General features: G+C 35.7%; 1 protein-coding gene and 1 long non-coding RNA gene across 2 annotated transcripts; one reads left to right on the forward strand and one right to left on the reverse strand.

Moving 5' to 3' along the window:
- Nucleotides 1-3,187: 3,187 nt before the first annotated feature.
- On the reverse strand, nt 3,188-4,186 carry LOC126623935 (uncharacterized). Its single transcript, XR_007623936.1, has 4 exons — nt 4,065-4,186; nt 3,908-3,944; nt 3,733-3,785; nt 3,188-3,607 (listed from the first exon to the last, which is right to left on the reverse strand). It is a non-coding gene; the product is annotated as an uncharacterized LOC126623935 (long non-coding RNA).
- A 9,030-nt stretch (nt 4,187-13,216) lies between these two features.
- On the forward strand, nt 13,217-15,744 carry LOC126623929 (probable protein phosphatase 2C 63). The gene is made up of 4 exons (XM_050292905.1): nt 13,217-13,705; nt 13,883-14,256; nt 14,756-14,992; nt 15,212-15,744. The coding sequence occupies exons 1-4, from the start codon at nt 13,438-13,440 to the stop codon at nt 15,482-15,484; spliced, it is 1,152 nt and encodes a 383-aa protein (XP_050148862.1). The 5' UTR covers nt 13,217-13,437; the 3' UTR covers nt 15,485-15,744.
- Nucleotides 15,745-19,673: the final 3,929 nt, after the last annotated feature.

Here is a 19,673-nt window from a genome sequence, read left to right on the forward strand (position 1 = left end):
GATGATGTATCTGAGGTTACTAACGAACCTAGAGAACATGATGATGGTTCATCCTTGTCTAGAGTTCAAGAAGAAGAAGAACTTGAACCTAGAAGTTGTAAAAGGACAAAAATTTGAAAGGACTTTGGGCCTGATTTTGTGACCTTATTAACCAAGACAGAACCTCAATCATTCAAGGAGGCGATGTCCACTTCTGAATCTCCATTTTGGAAGGATGCAGTTAATAGTGAGATAGATTCCATTACACAAAATCATACATAGGAATTAGTCGATTTGCCCCCTGGCAATAAGCCAATTGGGTACAAATGGATCTTTAAGAAGAAATTAAAATCAGATGGTACAATTGACAAATATAAGGCTTGTTTGGTAGCTAAAGGATACCGTCAAAAACATGGTTTAGATTTCTTTGATACATACTCACATGTAAGTATAACATGGAAATACATCAAATGGATGTAAAGACTGCGTTCTTAAATGGAGACTTAGATGAGGAAATATATATGGAACAACCCGAGGGGTTTGTAGTTAAAGGTAAAGAACACAAAGTGTGTAAACTTGTGAAATCGCTATATGGGCTTAAACAGGCTCCAAAGCAATGGCATGAAAAATTTGACCATGTTATGATCATACACGGTTTTAAGATAAATGAGTGTGATTAGTGTGTCTACACAAAAACTCAAAATAATGCTTGCGTTATGTTGTGTTTATACGTAGATGATATGCTTATAATGGGAACTAACAAACAGATAATAAATTGGACCAAGAAGATGTTGAAATCAAGTTTCGATATGAAAGATCTTGGACTAGCTAATGTGATTCTTGGTGTAAAAATAAAAAGGAACCAAGAAGGATATATTCTTACACAGTCCCATTATATAGAAGCTACACTTAGGAAATATGGTCATTTGGAAAGTAAAGATGCAATTACTCCTTTTGATGCCAATAGCAAACTTAAGAAAAATAGAGGTGATGCTATATCTCAACGTGAATACTCACAAGTTATTGGAAGCCTTATGTACATTATGAACTGTACAAGGCCTAATATAGCATACTCCGTGAGTTGACTGAGTAGATATACATGCAATCCTGGGCATGATCATTGGGAAGCTTTAATTCGAGTTTTGACATACTTAAAGCATACAATGAATTATAGATTGCATTATACGAGGTATCCTCTTATGCTTGAAGGATTTACTGATGTGAATTAGATATCGGATAGTACTAATACGAAATCCACAAGTGGATATGTATTTACTTTGGGAGGAGCAACAATATCTTAGAAATCTTCCAAACAAACATGCATAGCCCGATCGACTATGGAATCGTAATTTATAGCTCTCGATATGGCTGGAGGAGAAGCTGAGTGGCTAAGAGAATTTTTGGAAAATGTTCCCATATGGCCTAAACCTGTAACGGCAATATGTATACACTGTGATAGTTTAGCTGCACAATATTGAGCTAAAAATAGTGTATACAATGGGAAGTCTAGACAAGTTAGACGAAGGCATAATACAATAAAGCAATGACTCTCTAATGGTGTAATTTCTATTGACTATGTAAAGTCAAAAGATAATATTGCAGATTCGCTTACTAAAGGCTTATCTAGAGAGCAAGTTAAGCATACATCGAGGGGAATGGGTTTAAAGCCAATAGAGTAAAATGAAACTGCCAAACGGAAACCTAACCTAGTTGATTGGAGATCCCATGGTCTAGGTTCAATAGGCAAACTGGTTTGGCTAGATTCAAGAAGAAACAAACTTACATACCCATTCCTATGATGGAAGAAGTGTGGTGACTGCTAATGGTATAGGATACATTAGTTTAATGATATTAGTACTTGTAAATCAAGTGGAATAGTAGCAGCCTATTCATAATCAATATCACCTATATGAGAGTAAATGTGGGGTCGTATTTATGAGAATTACATGGCTACATTCTCTAAAGCTCTCATGAATCCAGGATTTGTTCAGGACCAAAATGAACACAAATGTATGAATTTGCGATGTGTTGGTGTGACATATGTTTTGCTTATTATCTTGGTTTACTGCAGAGATGAACATTTCAAGATTTTATATTCACTACGTCATCTAGTAAATCCGATAAATATATACTAAGGTAGGTTAAAGTCCAAAAGACACCTTTCCTAATGTATGTCACATCTATTGTTTACTCTCGTGTCTCAGTTTCTCTAGGACCAAATAATCGTCTCAAAATGTGAGGTATTGTTAGAGTTTTGAGACTCTTGTCCCACATTGGAGAAAACAAGATTCCCAATGACAAAGAATGGTGTCTCGCACAATAAAAGTAGTATATTACAAAATAATACCTTTGCACAATAATACATATAATTTTCATTTTTTTATAGTTTAGCATTTTTTTTGTTAGATGATCAATCTACACACACACACACACATATATATATAACATAGAAAATAAGCATAACTACAGATAAGGACCACCACCAAAATTGAACGGATAACAAAATTACCTTTGACATATTACCTTCTTTCCCATCTCTAATGCTATGTCATAAGTTCCTAAACTAGCAACTGCTTGAAACATGAAGAAAACCATAACAGAATACCGTACTCAGTATTATGCAAGTTCCCAAGAGTAGTCCGCCACCTCATAACCTACTACTAAACTACAAATGTAGTTCAACCTTACCATCAAATTACACATTCACCAATAAGAAATCGAAAGACTAAATTATGGACATTCATTAAAAGGGCATATAAATAAGAAAGGGAAAAGAAACCTGAATTCTGTTTCTTGAGAAGCAAAAGGGCATAAACTAACCAACACACAAACAAATGAACATGGTACAAATCGATCAAAATCCACTTAACCTTACTCTATCATCCAGAAAAATAAATGACATATATAAATGCGATAAATCAAAAGGTAAACATACTGGAAGGTTTCAAATTCTTCTTCACAAATCCCTTAAGCTTTCCACTGAGTCGAAAAATGACTTGATTTCAGCACCCACTGTTTCTTTTTTAACTTCCAACCCATTTGATAAAGCCATTTGAGATTGCCCTATAGCCAAATCCCTATCATAACCCACAAAAAAAAAATCTCAATTTTCACATAAACATAACTAATAACCACATATAAGTAGGAAAATGACTAAAAGCTCAAATTTTTATCATGTTACAAATGATATATGTAAGCTTAGTTGTAAACATTTTCGAGTGGAAAGCTTTTCGAATTTTCCCCCATTTAGATATAACCGAAACTTTGGCTGCAGCTAAATGACCAACACATTAAGACCAAGTAACTTTTTGTTTTGAGCCAAATACACACACACACACACACACACACACAATATGGTCTATTAATAGACCATGCCTGCAGCTGGTTCCTTGATCAGGTGGTTGTCAAGTAATGGAGCACCAGAGAAGGGCAGATAAAGACTGGAAGGAAGAGATTTTGGTGGTGCCAGACTCCTCGTTGGCCTTTGTTCTGAGTTTGGCTAGGGATTCTACGGAGAAGTGAAACATTCTCTTCTTGTGTGGGGGAGTTTCTATTCTGCCAATGAACTCATCTGAGTGTTTAAAAGGGAGGCTGATAATTGGACCATGACCATCTGGAAACCACCGTTCTTGAAAATAAAAAGAGAACCAAATCATAAAACAATAAATTTCAATTCATTTACAAATCTCAAACTACAAAAGCACCAGATTTAAACAAAAGAAAACCACCCATTTCACATCTCGAAAAACTCACCAAGAAACCCTAGAAATTCCTTCAAATCAAATCCAAAAACTGAACATGAGTACCTGAATTGAATAAAAATTAAATACAATCAATTAACTGTTAACCATTTTTTTCCCCAGAAAAAAAAAACCTTTAAAACACCCCAAACGATCCAAAATTCTCAAGTCCGTTCAAAGAAACTTACTATGAAACCACAGCAACTTCACAAATCCTCTTCATATCTGCACCAAAAATAACGAAAAAAGAAGTGCTATCAACCCAAGAAACAAAAGATTAGTAGAAACAACACAAGAAAATCAAGTATCGGAGAAAAATTATCCATCAGCATTTCTCCTTTTTACCTGAGGACTCGAGCTGGGCTCTGAGAGAGAAGTCGAGATGTTTCATAGTTTCTCCGAGATAGAGCTTGTGGTTGCTGCGAAAGAGAGCTCGTTGTTTCTGGAAGCAAATGGAAAAAGCTCGACTTTTCTGTCCTTCTTCTTCTTTCAAGATTACGAACACGTGTAAATCTACCAACAACACGTGTTAATCAAGAGTAGCGCGATGAGCACCAACTGAGATTTTGGCAGAAAGAAAATAAGGTACAGTTTGGTACGTGAGACGAGACGGAACGGAGTGGGACGAGACGTTCCGTCCCACGTTTGGTGCGCCTAAAATAGGTGGAACGCACTGTTCCACGGAACGAATTTTGGGTGAATTTTTGTTCCGCCTCACCGTAACAACTCATTCCACATCCATGGAACACAAAATTATAACCTCTCTGTCTCCTTCTTCTTCCTCCTTGTTTCCATCCGAGGGCATCTTTGCTCCCTCTTCTTTCCATCCCATCCTGTCCCGTCCCGTCCCATTCCGTTCCGTACGTCCCGTCCCATCCTGTCTGCATACCAAACGATACCTAAAAGAACCAAAGCAAGGGCAAAATCGTCAATGCACTGTGCTTATAAACAGTGTTTTAGGCTTTTTTCTGTTTTAGTCTATAATATAATTTGTGTTGTAAAATCGACGGTGGGTGCAGTGGAATAAATGAAACAAGACACAAAATTTACGAGGTTCCTTACAGTCAGTGTGACTGGAGTACGTCCTTGGGCCAGCAGTGGTGCTTTCATTATAATTTGGAATAATAGGAGTACAAAGATAACTCTCTCTATTATCTCCTCTCCTCTTCCTCTCTTTTTTCTTTCATCATTTCTTCCTTCCTATCTCTCTGTGAGTCTTCCCACTTTGATGTTGTGTGGGGTTTGTATTTATATAGAAAATGGGAGTAGTGTGTAGCAAGCTTCAGCAACCAAAAGGAAGGGCCAATTATTTAATTATTTGAGTGGACATCCACTATTCTACAACACTCCCCTTTGGATGGCCACAAGTCTTCGATTGACTCGTTAAAATCTTAATCTGTTTTGAATGCTCCCCCTGATGAGTATCTCCCCCTGATTTCAAATCATTTAGGCTGATGGTTGATCATTTTGCTTCAGTCTATTAGCAAAAAGAGTTGTCGAAAAAGGTGTTTTACTTGTTGTTAACTTTCCACAAGCTTGTTCTTGAACTGGGCTGAAGGGCCTTCTGCTAGTCTTTTTCCAAATGTCTGAATTTACTTCTTTTATTTGGAGTTAAATTTAATTCAAATGTGATGGACACTTGATCTTGAATCAGATGTGGCAAGTGATCTTCGACTTTGTCGGGGATGAATCAGCACGTGTTTGTTGCGTTTGTCTCCACATGCTTCAATGTATCATTTTCACTTGCCTTACTTGCTCCCCTTACTTAAGTAGTATTTTCCCTGGTTTTCCCCCATACATGTGTGGCATGTTCTCCTGCAGTATTTGCCTTTTGATGCAAGAGTGGAATGCAACCCTTACATTTGGATGGTTCATCACTTCTTGGTAACTGAAGACCCAGCTCCAACAACAGTTGAAGATGGCTACTCGAGAGCAATACTAGGTAAGCAATCAGGAAAGGTTCTAGGCAGTCGGTTCCTTACCGGGAGTTGGAGTGGAGGTTCCGACATATTGCTTTCTTTATCCCAGTCTTTACAGGTAAGAACAAGGACAAAGGAAAAGACAAGGAGATTGCATAATATGAGATAATCTTACCCTCGTCCCTAATGATATGAGGTACTCTTGCTCTGGCATGACTTGTTTTGAAGAGGTATTCTCGAAGATGAAGAAAACTGAGTATTTTGAGATGCTTTGTTGAAGATGCATTCTCGAAGATGAGAGAAAGTTAGGAGTTTTGGATGTGTGCCTTGCCATAGACGATGAAGGTCAACATATATAGGGATTTCCCCAATAGCAGGTAGTGGTGCTGTGCCTTTACTCTTGTCAGCAACTGTGGTGTAATTAGAACAGTAAGATTTACGCGTTTTCAACTTTGTCAGAGATCTTTGACAAAGTTGCATCAGATAGTAGAAAAAGCTGAGATTACGTCTGAAAAATGCCAATGAACTTTATTTAGGAAAATCTGGCTTTTGAAATTCGGAGAGCGGTGCCTCTTCGATCTCTGAACAAGTGGCTCTAATGCCTCTTCTTTTATAGAGACATCAATTGTGTTCAAGAGTATGCTAAAAAAGTTTATGCCTGTAGAAATTTTCCCCTACTTGCACTTCTGAGATTTTATTTGACCTTTTTTTTTTCTTCATCATTTCTGAAAATAGCTTGCCTATCTAACATTTGTTTAGATTTGAGTCTTAGGAGTGATACAGATGAGCAGCGTCAGGATAACATATGGCGTCCGTCCTTCTTATCTTTTAATGGTCCTCTTACAGTTGGGGACTTTGTGATGAAGAATAACATAACCGCTACTATGGTAGCTAGGAATCTTCTCACTCCAAAGGATAACAAAATCCTTTCAAAACGGTCTGACGAGTTGGCCGTTCAAGACTCTTTGGCTCTTAGTGTTCAGTGTGCTGGCTTTATTTCCAATATGGGCCTACGCCTACTTGCTCAAACTCACCAAGTTGAATCATTGATGGCTGATGTGGCAAGTCTTAAACAAGAGATCATAGGGCTCAAGCACGATAATAGAGTTTTACACGTGCTTGCAAATAATTACTCTACGAGCATGAAAAGAAAGCTCGACCAGATGCAGGAATCTGAAAGTCGAACTCAAAGTGATCACCAAAGGTTCGTTGCAAGATTTTGAAAGCAACTGATGTATTCCCCTTCTGCTGTTTCGTTGAGTACTAGGGTGCCACATGATCAATCTCCAGTGCCTCCTCATTATAGGGTACTTCTGAGTATTGAGGCTTCACATGAGCAACCTTTGTGAAGACTCCATCCCGTTTGTTTGTTTTAACTCATCTGTATGCACATATCTGTAATTTCTCAAAGATATTAATAGATAAGCTTTATTTCATTCGGTGTATTGTGCCAAATACAATAAAACATATACTTCACTAAGATGTGGTACTTCTAGAACAAACATTAATTTATCTTACCCTCACGAAGATAAATGATCTTTCTTAGTGTCTACATCATTTGAGTATTCAACTCATAATCTCTTCAATCCATATGGTTCTTTTAATATCATAGACATCATGAATAAGATTCGTGTTGGTAGAATGTTTGATATGCAGCTCGAGACAATATTTCTCTCAACACTTTATAATCTTTCTTGACTCTTTAGGAGTCCTAATTTGATATTATCAACTCTTCAGGAATTCTAATTTAATGTCATTGACTTTTGCAAGAAATTTTATTATGTTGCAACAATATCATAATGATAGTACTCACTAAGGCAATTTATATCATCCATTGGTATAATTAATGTTGTACCCTTCGCGGGCTTACTTCAAGCAATTTGAATCATTCAGGGATTTTCTACACTTCATGACACATTTTCCTTTGAAATTTATACAAAGCAATTTGCTCCCATGTATACTTGTGGGATTTACTTATGGAGATATGATGTGGGTGACTCACAACCCTTCGTATATAATTCTCCATTCATATGAACTCGTTTACAAGAGTATAATTAGTAACCTTGTGTCATATCATGTAAGTGTATTTCATTGTATTACAAATGCCTATATGTAACCTCATTGGTTCAACATATTTTGGCTATTCAAATATATATAGGTCAATTTTTCCACGTTCTTACAAAATTGTAATGGAATTGCCTTTCTCCATTTTTTGCCAATAATTTTGTTGACGAAAAAGAACGAGACTCAATATCAACACAGCTCATTGATGAATTTAGTAGCTACTTATAAAAACCAAAATTACCATTGGTTATCATCAATCCGTGATCCCATATTCTCATGTGCTTGCGCATGCATAAAAGCTTTTTATTTCTTTGGATATCCATTGCCTCTTCAAGGGCATTACATTATCTCTTCCAGGATAGTCGTAATTTAAAGAATGCGGATCATAACCTCTTCTGGAGCGTTATAGAGCTTGGATTTTAATCTCCACTTACGGGAGTTAAGTCATTGGAACCTATATGTCTATCATGCTCCATGCATGAGACATCAACATTCCCATGTCCGCAGATTATCCTTTCTGAGACGTATATCCATGTGGCGACTGTCATGCTTCTGGCATGCAACAGTTATGCTTCGGGAATGCAATAGTTTAGTAGTGCCATATTCTTCTTCTTTCGAATGAATGAACCTTTTGAGTCTAAGGGTCTGCCATGCTTCAAGCGTGTAATAGATAAATCATTTACTACCATATTATGTTGTCCAACAGGGACATCAATTCTTGTAGGCACATTTGCAGCAAGTATATATGATTTCATCACTTTCGTTGCATCATTCAATTATTCTTACTTCATTTTCATATTGATTGCTTCGTAAATCAAAATAAGACAAATTATCTTCGTTCTTCTGGAACGGTCTTTTCTTATCATTCTTCTGGAATGATATTTTCTCATCGTTCTTCTGGAACAATGTTATTTTCTCCCCCTAATAGCAGGAAAATTGTCTTATCAAAATCATAGACCACAAATCATGTGGTAAATATATCTCCAGTCAAGGGTTCCAAATGTTGAATGATAGATGGTGGATCGAATTCAACATAAATTCCCAGTTTGTATTGATGCCTTATTTTAGTACGTTGTGGCAGTCTTACAGACACATAGACAACACAACCAAAAACTCGTAAATGTTAATGTTTGGCTGGTGCCCAAACATGAGTTGTACTGAGAAATATTGATGGTTGGCAACTGGCCTCAACCAAACTTAATAATGAATTATGTAAATGACATGTCCCCATGTCAAAACTGGAAATTTCGTTTTCATGAGCAGAACGCGGGTAATCAATTTCATCCACTTAATAAATGCTTCTGCTAAACCATTTTGAGTATGGACATAAGGAACTTCTGGTTCTTATTAAATAGTCTGTAGACTGAAACTCTTATGGTTTTTATTACAATTAAGTTAAGGCACTGCGACACTTCACACTTATGATATTCATCAAGGAATTTCATGTCCTGATCTTTAGGATCAAGGGACTTCATGCCTGATCTTTTTGTATGATGGAACTTCAGGTCCAATCATTTTATATGATGAGGATCAAGAAACTACAGGTTCTGATCTGATCAAGAAAATTCAGGTCCAGTATGTACTTATCGTAACAAAAATACGTATAATAAATAAATTAAAACAATAGGCGGTAATTCCAGCCATAGTAAATAAATTGCATTTAAGTAAATAAAGCTTGTGACAAGGGCTTTAATTCAGCACCATTCACATAAATCAAAACTTAAAGCAGTAGGCTGTAAAACTGTCCATGGTAAATAAATTGCTTTAAAGTAAATAGAACTTGTGAAAGGATTTTAAACCAACACCATTCACATAAATCAAAACTTAAAGCAGTAGACGGTAAAACCGTCCATGGTAAATAAATTGCTTTAAAGTAAATAGAACTTGTGAAAGGATTTTAAACCAACACCATTCACATAAATAAATTGCAGTAAAGAGCTTGTAATGTTGTGGTTGGTGGAGTTTGACAATTCTACTTATGGATGTGTTCGAAATTTGTTGCCATCACAACAACCTTTCTGTCCCCTTTTTGTTTTATTATTTCTTCTTATTCATTCACATGTTGTACTATTCCAAAAATTTTTGGTTTTATTCCTTTCATTTTATTATCTAGATGGTGCAGATGCATCAGGCACCAAAACCTTTTGTTTCTTTCTTTTTCAAATGGTGCCATGCACTATTGACTTTTTCAGATTGTGCTATACATATTCCATAAACTTCCCTTTTTCTTTTTTCTTTGTCTGTCTCTACCAGTCTCGAAACCCAGGACCAGCTGGGTTGTTGTGGAGGTCACACAAAACTAATTCAATCAAAAAAGGCTATTAGAGATTGGCGTTGTTCTTGCATGACCCAGGGAACATGGCATCGCGAAGCAAGAACCTCCATACAAAGACATAGATGACAGCGAGGTTGATGGAGGCACAAGAGAGGGAGGCTTATGTGGATTCATTCTTGCCATGACCATCTCAGACAATCAAGTATTCATGGGAGTTCTTGAGATCCGTCGAAAACGATGTGGTCTGAGTTTCCAAGTTTGATGAGATTCTTCTGGATCTCTGGAAACTAGTTGTCAAGTACAAGTTTTCTCATCTCGTGACGACTTCAGGTCGTTGTAAATTTCAATTCTCACCGGAATTTGGTGGGGCACTTCAGGCGCGGAGGGAGAGACAAAAAATGGACATACCTATTGTTCTGTGAGATTTTAGCTGACAGAGGTGAGAGGTAGATAGTGTTTTCCACTGACATGAGAGCTTCTCGTGCTAATAACGTGTTGTAAAATCAACGGTGGGTGCAGTGGAATAAATGAAACATGACACAAAATTTACAAGGTTCCTCTACAGTCAGTGTGACTGGAGTACGTCCTCAGGACAGCAGTGGTGCTTTCATTATAATTTGGAATAATAGGAGTACAAAAATAATTCTCTTTATTATCTCCTCTCCTCTTCCTCTCTTTTTTCTCTCATCCTTTCTTCCTTCCTATCTCTTTGTGAGTCTTCCCACTTTGATGTTGTGTGGCGTTTGTATTTATATAGAAAATGGAAGTAATGTGTAGCAAGCTTTAGCAACCAAAAGGAAGGGCCAATTATTTAATTATTTGAGTGGACATCCACTATTCTACAACAATTTGAACAAGCGGCTGTGCTTACAACTCATACCATTAAAGGAGATGATTTAGCAGAATTTGGAGGAGGACAACGCGGATAATATTCATTTGATGAAGTCAAGGAATTTGATACAACACTTTCTCTTTCTTTTTCTTCTTTTCTTTTCTCCTTTTTCTTTCTTTCTTTCTTCCTTCCCTTCTTTTTATTTTTTTATTTATTGGGAATTCGATGGAACTATACTTTGCATATAATATGAAGTTATGAATGCCTCTAAATCAGGGCAATTGGGCAGCACTTTCCTTCCTTCCAGTAAGTCAAAATTGTAACAGCCATTGTCTGTTGTGCAAGCTTCTTGGTTGAATCCAAACCGTGTTCTTTTAATATGAAAATATTTTCAGGCAGCCATGATTTTGGATCAAGACATACAATGAATTACTAAAATTAAATATCAAATTTTATTATTTATAGCGTTGAATATAACATTGAGACAAATAGAGAAAAATACCACTAAATAATAGTGTTGGTGACAAACATCCAAATTGTGTTAATTTCCTTAATCATGAATGTTTTAGTAATGGGTAATGTAATCATCGACCCTAAACCCTAAATACTAAACAACCCTAAACCCTAATCAATGCTTAAGTAATAATCCAATCATGTCACTTAGTACTACGGTCTAGTGGTATTCCTCTTCACTTGTAAGTGAGAGGTCTTAGGTTCAACTCTCGCCAAAGGCGAATTTGAACCACATTACTGTTAACCCATTGTGAGGCTAAGCCACCTCTCCCCCTTAATGTAGGTAATATTGTTTGTTCAAAATAAAACAAATAATCCAATCATCAACAACCACATCATTTGGTTTGCAAATTTAATTTAAAACATTTAATATTCCTAACATTATTCTTTGGTAATTATTTAGTGTCAGATTGGCGTATCAAGTGTCACTTGCTTTTACATAGTAGCACTTTTTATTTCTTTTCTTCCAACCATCTTTTTTTTATTGGATTTTGTCTAACCACCTTTTTGGTACATTTAAATATTTTCTTTCCAACTTCTTCCTTTATAAAACATTATTTGGCAATTAAGTGATGTGCAACGCTAGTAAAGTTGCAACTGGTTGTGTTTACCTCTTGAGTGCTACGCTTGCTAAAAAGTTTCCAGGTTCACATTTCCACCTCTTATAATTGGAGCAAATATTTTATATCAATTTGGGTAACAGTTAAGCATTCCAAATATCTGCAAAATTTACAACTAATCGCTTAGAAAACAATTTTACTATAAAACATTGTCTTTAGTTTTCAAAACGTGTGTAAGGTTTAATTAGATAAAACATACACTAAATTTTTTTTTTTAAATGTCAAACTGTATAGTCAAGTCCACTCCATTTAAAAAATATTAAGTTGGTTGAGCTTGTACGTTGCGATGCATGTATTCTAATTGATTAAAACAAAATACGATAAAAACTCCCGGTAAACAAAAAACAACCAATTAAAATTACAAAAAAAAAAAAATTAAAAGTTCTTTTTGGGAATAAATTTTATATTTAGGTACTAAAGTCTAATTAATTTCTTGGAGCAACTTCTGAAATTAACTCCCCTTATGTTTACTAATCCATACAAAATAAAAAAACATATGTGGTTTCACCGTTATAGATTGTAATCTAATAGCTAAAAATTTAAGAATTAGATTGATTTGAGGAATAGTTGATCACTATTCTCATTTTTTCTCCTATATTTCTAACTTCCTTGACTTACGACTATATTTATTGTACATACACATACGTGTCACAAATAGGAGAGAGTAAAAATTTTAAACTTGATATACGTAAGCTCGAAGAGCTTCCCTTCATTTGCTTCGAGGGAGCCTTTTCAAGATTTAATTTGTTCCTAATTATATATTTTAACTAAACCATGCATCTATGACGCTTAGTACTCTCATGAGCCGAAGTGACTTTTAATTACTCATAGGGAAACGTTAATAATTTAAAAAGAAATTAAAATGGAAAAAAAATGAAAATAACATGCACAAGTAATTTTGTAATTCCTTGATAAAAGCGTGAGTATATAAGAAGTTGTCATCGATAAGAGCATGGACATAAAAGAAGTTGTTATTGATAATAGCATGAGAAGAGAACGAGCTGTAAAGTCAAACGTTCAATATTTGAATTTAACAGTAAAGAAAGACTTGAGTTTCTCCAATACGTGTGCCTACATGTAAAACATATCGCATTTACCGTGCGATCTGTACACAGAAACAGAGTGAATTGCGAGATTTTTCTTTTGACCGAAAAATAAGGACAAAAATTAACAAAAAGAAAAAGAAAAGGGAGACCAAATAAAAAAGAAAGAAAAAAAGTAGTAAGATTTTAACGCGGTAGAGTGGATGTGTATAAAAGGTAGGATTCGTTGATTCATTCGCTGTTTCATATTGAGCAAGTCTCTGCTTTCCCTCTTCACGCGTCTCCAGCACGACTTTGATTGCTCGTTCATTTCTCTCCCCTCTCTCTCTCTCTCTCTCAAAATCTCTCGAATTTCAGTCATCTGCTCATCAAATTCAAACGCAACGGCTGCAGAAAACCCAAATCGAAACGCAACCCAGAACCCACGGACGGAGACGACGAACTGAGACAGTATGCTGCGCTCGTGCTACAGGCCGCTCGAGCGCTGTCTAGGGTTGCGATTTGGTGCTGGAGGCGGCGGAGATGGGCTTTGGCACATGGACTTGAAGCCCCACGCCTCCGGTGACTACTCGATTGCTGTGGTTCAGGCCAATTCGAATTTGGAGGATCAAGGTCAGGTCTTCACCTCGCCCTCTGCGACGTATGTTGGTGTATATGACGGCCATGGCGGTCCCGAAGCTTCTAGATTCGTCAACAGTCATCTCTTCCCTTATCTACACAGTATGGCTCTCTCTTGTTTAAGCAAAAGACTTGAAATTTGAATATTTAATTCTGTATTTGTTTAAGCAAAAGACTTGGAATTTGAATATTTGAATTGGCTTAACGGCATATGATGAAAGACTTGAACTTGATTGTGTTTTTGTTTCTAAATTCTGAGATTTTTGTGGATTATTATAGAATTTGCGACGGAGCAAGGTGGGTTGTCACCAGATGTGATAAAAAAGGCATTCAGCGCCACCGAGGAGGATTTTTTGCGTTTGGTGAAGCGATCTTTGCCGATGATGCCCCAAATCGCTTCCGTTGGGTCGTGTTGCCTTCTGGGAGCAATATCAAATGATGTTCTGTATGTAGCCAATCTGGGGGACTCGAGAGCAGTCCTTGGCCGGAGAGTTTCAGATAGTAAGAGGAGTCCAGTGGTGGCAGAACGCATGTCCACTGATCACAATGTGGGAGTTGAGGAGGTCAGGAAGGAGGTCGAAGCACTACATCCCGATGATTCACATGTTGTGGTGTTTACTCGTGGAGTTTGGAGGATAAAAGGCATAATTCAGGTACAGTGGGATTCATCTAATGAAGCGAATTGCGTGTGTTGCTGCCTAAAGTATGAGTTTGTAAGTAGTGAATTGCGATTCAGTAATCTAGGAGTAAGTTTTGTGGCCTTAGAGAAATTTGTGAATCTAAAGCATTGTTTCCCGTCTTTAGTCAATGAAACTTGTTCAACTTGCTCGTTGTATTCTTAGACTTCTAAAGAGAGTTGTATGTTCCAGGAACCTTATTGTCCGCCTCCTGATCCAGCATCTCATGCAGGTTAGTTGGAAGTGATTGTTTTCCATGCATGAGATGTACACGAAGCCCCCTGAAGCATAGAACTGAAGCTTTGTTTATCTCTATGAAACTTTATTGAGCTTGTGAATATTTGGTTTCATATTTTCAGGCTTTAGTGTTTGCTAATTACGTATTTCAGTTTCATTTGTAGGTTTAGAGATAGCACTAGAGGAGTTAAAACTTAAATGTTATGGAGAATGTGGTCTAAATGTCTTTTTATTTCAGGTGTCAAGATCTATTGGTGATGTTTATTTAAAGAAGCCTGAGTTTAACAGAGACCCCATATACCAGCAATTTGCGAACCCCATTCCTATGAAACGGCCAGTGATGACAGCAGAGCCCTCAATCATTACAAGGAAACTGAAGCCACAGGATATGTTTTTGATATTTGCCTCAGATGGCCTCTGGGAACAGCTGACTGATGACGCAGCGGTAGAAATTGTTTTCAAAAACCCTAGAGCTGTAAGTTCCCGTACTTTCACCTATCTGTTACAGTAGCATTCCACCAGGAGCTTAAGTTAACAACGTAGTAATACATAAAATGTTGTGGTTCAAGTTTCATCGCCTTGTAAATAGATTAAAATGTTTATAGTAATAATAACAGTAGGACTTGAATAATCTGAATTTGTAAAAATATGTTCTGGACATCTCTGTGACACAAAATCGGCTTAACAATTGCAGGGTATTGCAAAGAGATTAGTTAGAGCCGCTCTTCAAGAAGCTGCAAAAAAGAGGGAGATGAGATACAATGACATAAAGAAAATCGAAAAGGGGATAAGGCGACACTTCCACGATGACATCACTGTTATAGTAGTCTATCTTGATGACCACAAAAGCTCCTCAAAACGTAAATCTAAGAACATCATTCTTGGCTCTACCAGTGCCCCTGTTGATATTTTCTCGGTCAGTGCAGATAATCCGTATGAGCAGGATCTGCACAACATGATCTCGTGAAGCAAAGAAAACCTTTAAATGGTTGATACGGTTTGCATAGTTTAGTTCAGTAGCTGCGATAATTGAAACCATGTGAATAAGGTTAGGTTTTTTTCGTTTCTGAATTGGTTGCGGTATATTAGATGAAGAATGCAATAGCATAGGTATACAAGCATTTCTGAATGCAAACTGACAGCGAACTCCAGAAGTTTTTACCAATTTTGTGACCTTTTTTCTCCTCAATTATTCTAATGACAAGTTTTGCTCTATTGCGTTTCTCATTGCGGTATTGATACGGACTGAATTTTTATTTGTTCGATAAGATTATTATTATTAGTTTTTTTTTATTATTAATGTTTTTTAATACAAGGATATTATTTACATTAAGGCCATGTTTGGCACATCGTATAAGGCACCGGATAGTACTAATAATACGAAGTACGGTGTTTGGTGTCCGTTTGGATTAAATAATCCGGGCCCATCTTTTTTATACGGTCTTCACCCTCTTCCTTATACCGTCCAAAAGCACGGTATAATTTAGTCGGGCTTCTCTCGCTCTCTCATTCCTCTCCAGACGGTGGTCTCCAGACACTCTCTCTTCCTCTCCAAACGCACTCCTCTCTCGTCTGAATCCCAGGTTCGTCTACTCAAATTCTTCTTCTTTGTTTGCATCACAGTTCGTCTTTTCATTTTTCTTCTTCTTCTTCCCTGGCTTCTCTCGCTCTGTCCTTCCTCTCCAGACGCTCTATCTTCCTCTCCAGAAGCTCACTCACTCTTTCTCTCTCTCCCCTCACTCTCTCTGTCCCCGCCACTTGCCCCCAACTTTCTCCTCGTCTTTATCATTACGCTGCTGCTTTTTTTCGGCTACCCAAAAACTACAGCGCTTGCCTGGTACGCCTCTTCGATTTTGGGTATAAAGTTCCAATTTTTATTCATATGGGTTCTTATTTTTGCTAAGTATGTTTAAGATTTTGCACCCACCAGGATCAAATTTGGGTGGGTTTTGTGAATTGGGCATCGAGTTTCTTATGCTTTTAGAGAAATGGATTGTCAGTGATGTTTTGATATTTCAATAGTCGGACTTGTGTGGCTGCATGCGTTTTTTGATTTCTACTGGGTTTAGCTAACTGGGTTGTGCGGTTAATCTGTTTGTTCTCCAACTTTCTTACGATTTAAGTGCTTTTAGGTGAAGTACTTCCTGTGCCTATTTGTTCTTTCTTAGTAGCTCAGAGGTATGAAATTTGATAGTATTTCGTGTTAATTTTTAATGGAACTTGAAGAATGAGGAATGCATATCTTGCTTGTGAAATTTGATACTATTTTTCTTTGTTATTTGAAAATCTATGTGGTTTTCAATAGGTATAAATATGAGAAAAGTTCAACAAACAAACAAAGATTTGTCATATTTTTTTTTCCTTGTCCTATCCGGTTCAATATCAAACACAGTATAAATAATACAGCCATTAGACGAATTTAAGTAAATTTATTATATTTCGTGTAAATAAGTCAGTTTATACTTAAAATATATATAATTTTATAATAAATTACAAAGTACAAATTAGAATGATATATATATTATGAATAATTAGAAAATAATAAAAACATAGGGAACAAACATATAATATGTATTCATTTAAGCATTCAACAAGTTGCTTACAATTTCTTAAAATAATAAAATGTAAAATGAAAATTATCTATTTTTTGCCTAAGTGAGTCACAACCTAAACAGTCTAGGCAGGCGTCTCAGAAGGTCTAGGCGTCATTTCTTAATTTTTAAACGTATATGCATTAATCAGAACGATAGCCAGCCGTCTAATGCCTAGGCGGCACTAAGCTAGGATTTTTAGAACAGTGGTAGGGAGTAAATTTATATCAAATTTATCATTGAAGGCACACGGTCTAGGCAGGCGCCTCAGAAGATCTAGGCGTTATTTCTTAATTTTTAAACGTCTAGGCATTAATTAGGACTGTAACCAGCCGCCTAATGCCTAATTGACGCTAAGGTAGGATTTTTAGAACAGTGGTAGGGAGTAAATTTATATCAAATTTATCATTGAAGTAAAGATTATTACCACTAAATCGTAATATTTAGTGATCAATTTATATCAAACTTATCATCAATTTATATCAAAAGAGTAATATCACTAAGTCGTAGTATTTAATGATCATTTGTTCGATAAGATGATGTGACTTGTGAGTTCTTTATTCATTTGTTTGGAATCTAGATATTGATCCTTAAAAAAGATTTAGTTTAGACAAATATCGTATGGAAAATTAACAATTGAATTAAGTCCCTGCCCGACGTCAGCCTACATAATTATTTCTTTGTTATTCTTCCAATTATACCCATTTGTCAATGTTTGTAATGAAGACTTTTTTCTTTTTGTTTACAATCATATGATGTCATTTATTATAGCTTATTTTTAGGATGTATATGATATTTTGTGGTAGTTTTTTTTAATTCTCATTCAAATTTCAAACTGATTTCAATTCATATTTGAGAAATTGGTAATTTATTTTCTAAAATTAAGAGGGCTATGTATATAGTATCTTGTAATAGCATCAACTTTTTTTTAACATGGGACCTAAGGTACAAATATTTAGGTGCGTTCGACTAGATATTATGATTTAGGTGCATTCATGTAAGTACTATAATTTAGGTGCATTAATGTAGGTACTATGATTTAGGTGTATTCAAATAGATATTATGATTACATATTTAGGTGCATTGTGGTAGGTACCATAGTTTAGGTGCATTTGACTTGGTATTATGATTTATGTGCATTCGACTATGTACTATGATTTAAGCACATTAGGACATGGTTTAAATGCATTCGATTATGTATAATACATAATTTGGCTATCTTTATTTCCTCTATGCTTTGGATGGTGATAATGAATAATTTGAATTAGGTATTTGTTAATTCTTGTAATGTATCACTAATATTTTTTTGGACTGTGATTATCATTTGAGAAAACCAAACAATAATCAATGCAAAAAATATGGAGCAAATTAAATCAAATATTTAATAGAGGCATTATAGGAACCAAAAAACGCATTAAATATTTAAAAACAAGAAAATATGAATTTTAATATTTATGATGACATGAAAATTTAGTCAAAAGACTATAATGAATATATAATCTAAACATAAAGGATTAAAATGGAGAAACCCCTTTATGGATCATGGAAATATAAATATATCGGTATGGGATTAACTATCCAATACGATATTTTTGGTTTTTTATTTATTTTATTTTATTTTATTTGTATTAGCTTCGTATGAGTTATTTAACTTATAGTAAACTTAAACGAAATCATGAATAAGAATAATTCAAATTCCCACCTGTTCAATACACGCAAAGAAAGCCAAGATGATTTCAGGCAAGTACACGTCATTGGATTGGGAACCAAAGTTATTCTCACCTGATACTAGAGAAAAAGAAGTTTATGTCCAGTGTCAAACTATCATTGGTATTATAAGAAGAAATTTCTCAAGCACCTAATTGTCAAGAGATTTTTCAGTGTGATCGTCACACGAGATGATACACCACGTGTCGTTATATAAATAGTGGGATACGTGTGTTAAAAAATTAATAACTTAAAAAAATAAAATTTCCCATCACTTATATAAAAACATATGGTTTATCATTCGTGTTCCCGTCACAACTAAAATTTTTTCCTAATTGTCATGGCATCAACTTCCCTAACAACCCGAAGCCACCACTCACATCTTGAGTCAAAGTATTACTCCATGGACAACACGTTTGGGGTTGGTCTTTTGTTCAACCTAGTCATTTTCTTTCTTTGAATTTCCTGGAAAACGAGAATTAAGAAAGCACCCCTAAAATTTATTGCCTCGTAAAGTCAATCACTCAAAGACTAAGAAACCAAAGACTAACAACAGTTTCACGAGAAAAGACTAGCAAGTAGATGAATGACTTGGTCCTTAGAAATAATTAACCCATTTGAAACTTCTCCCCGTATTCACATTCTTCTTGCCATGCATTGTCACTTGTCGGAATTTGATATCAAAATTAGAGAATAAATTGGTGGGATTTTAGTGTTTTAATCACAATTTAATATTAAATTAATGTTAAAGAATTAGATTTCATATTGGACATACGACAAAATAATATACAACCAATATATGAGAGACTACCCCAAATATCACCAAAATATTTTGTGATAAAACCCAACACTTAGTAA

This window comes from Malus sylvestris, chromosome 5 (genome assembly GCF_916048215.2).
Source record: "Malus sylvestris chromosome 5, drMalSylv7.2, whole genome shotgun sequence".
NCBI classification, from domain to species: Eukaryota; Viridiplantae; Streptophyta; class Magnoliopsida; order Rosales; family Rosaceae; genus Malus; species Malus sylvestris.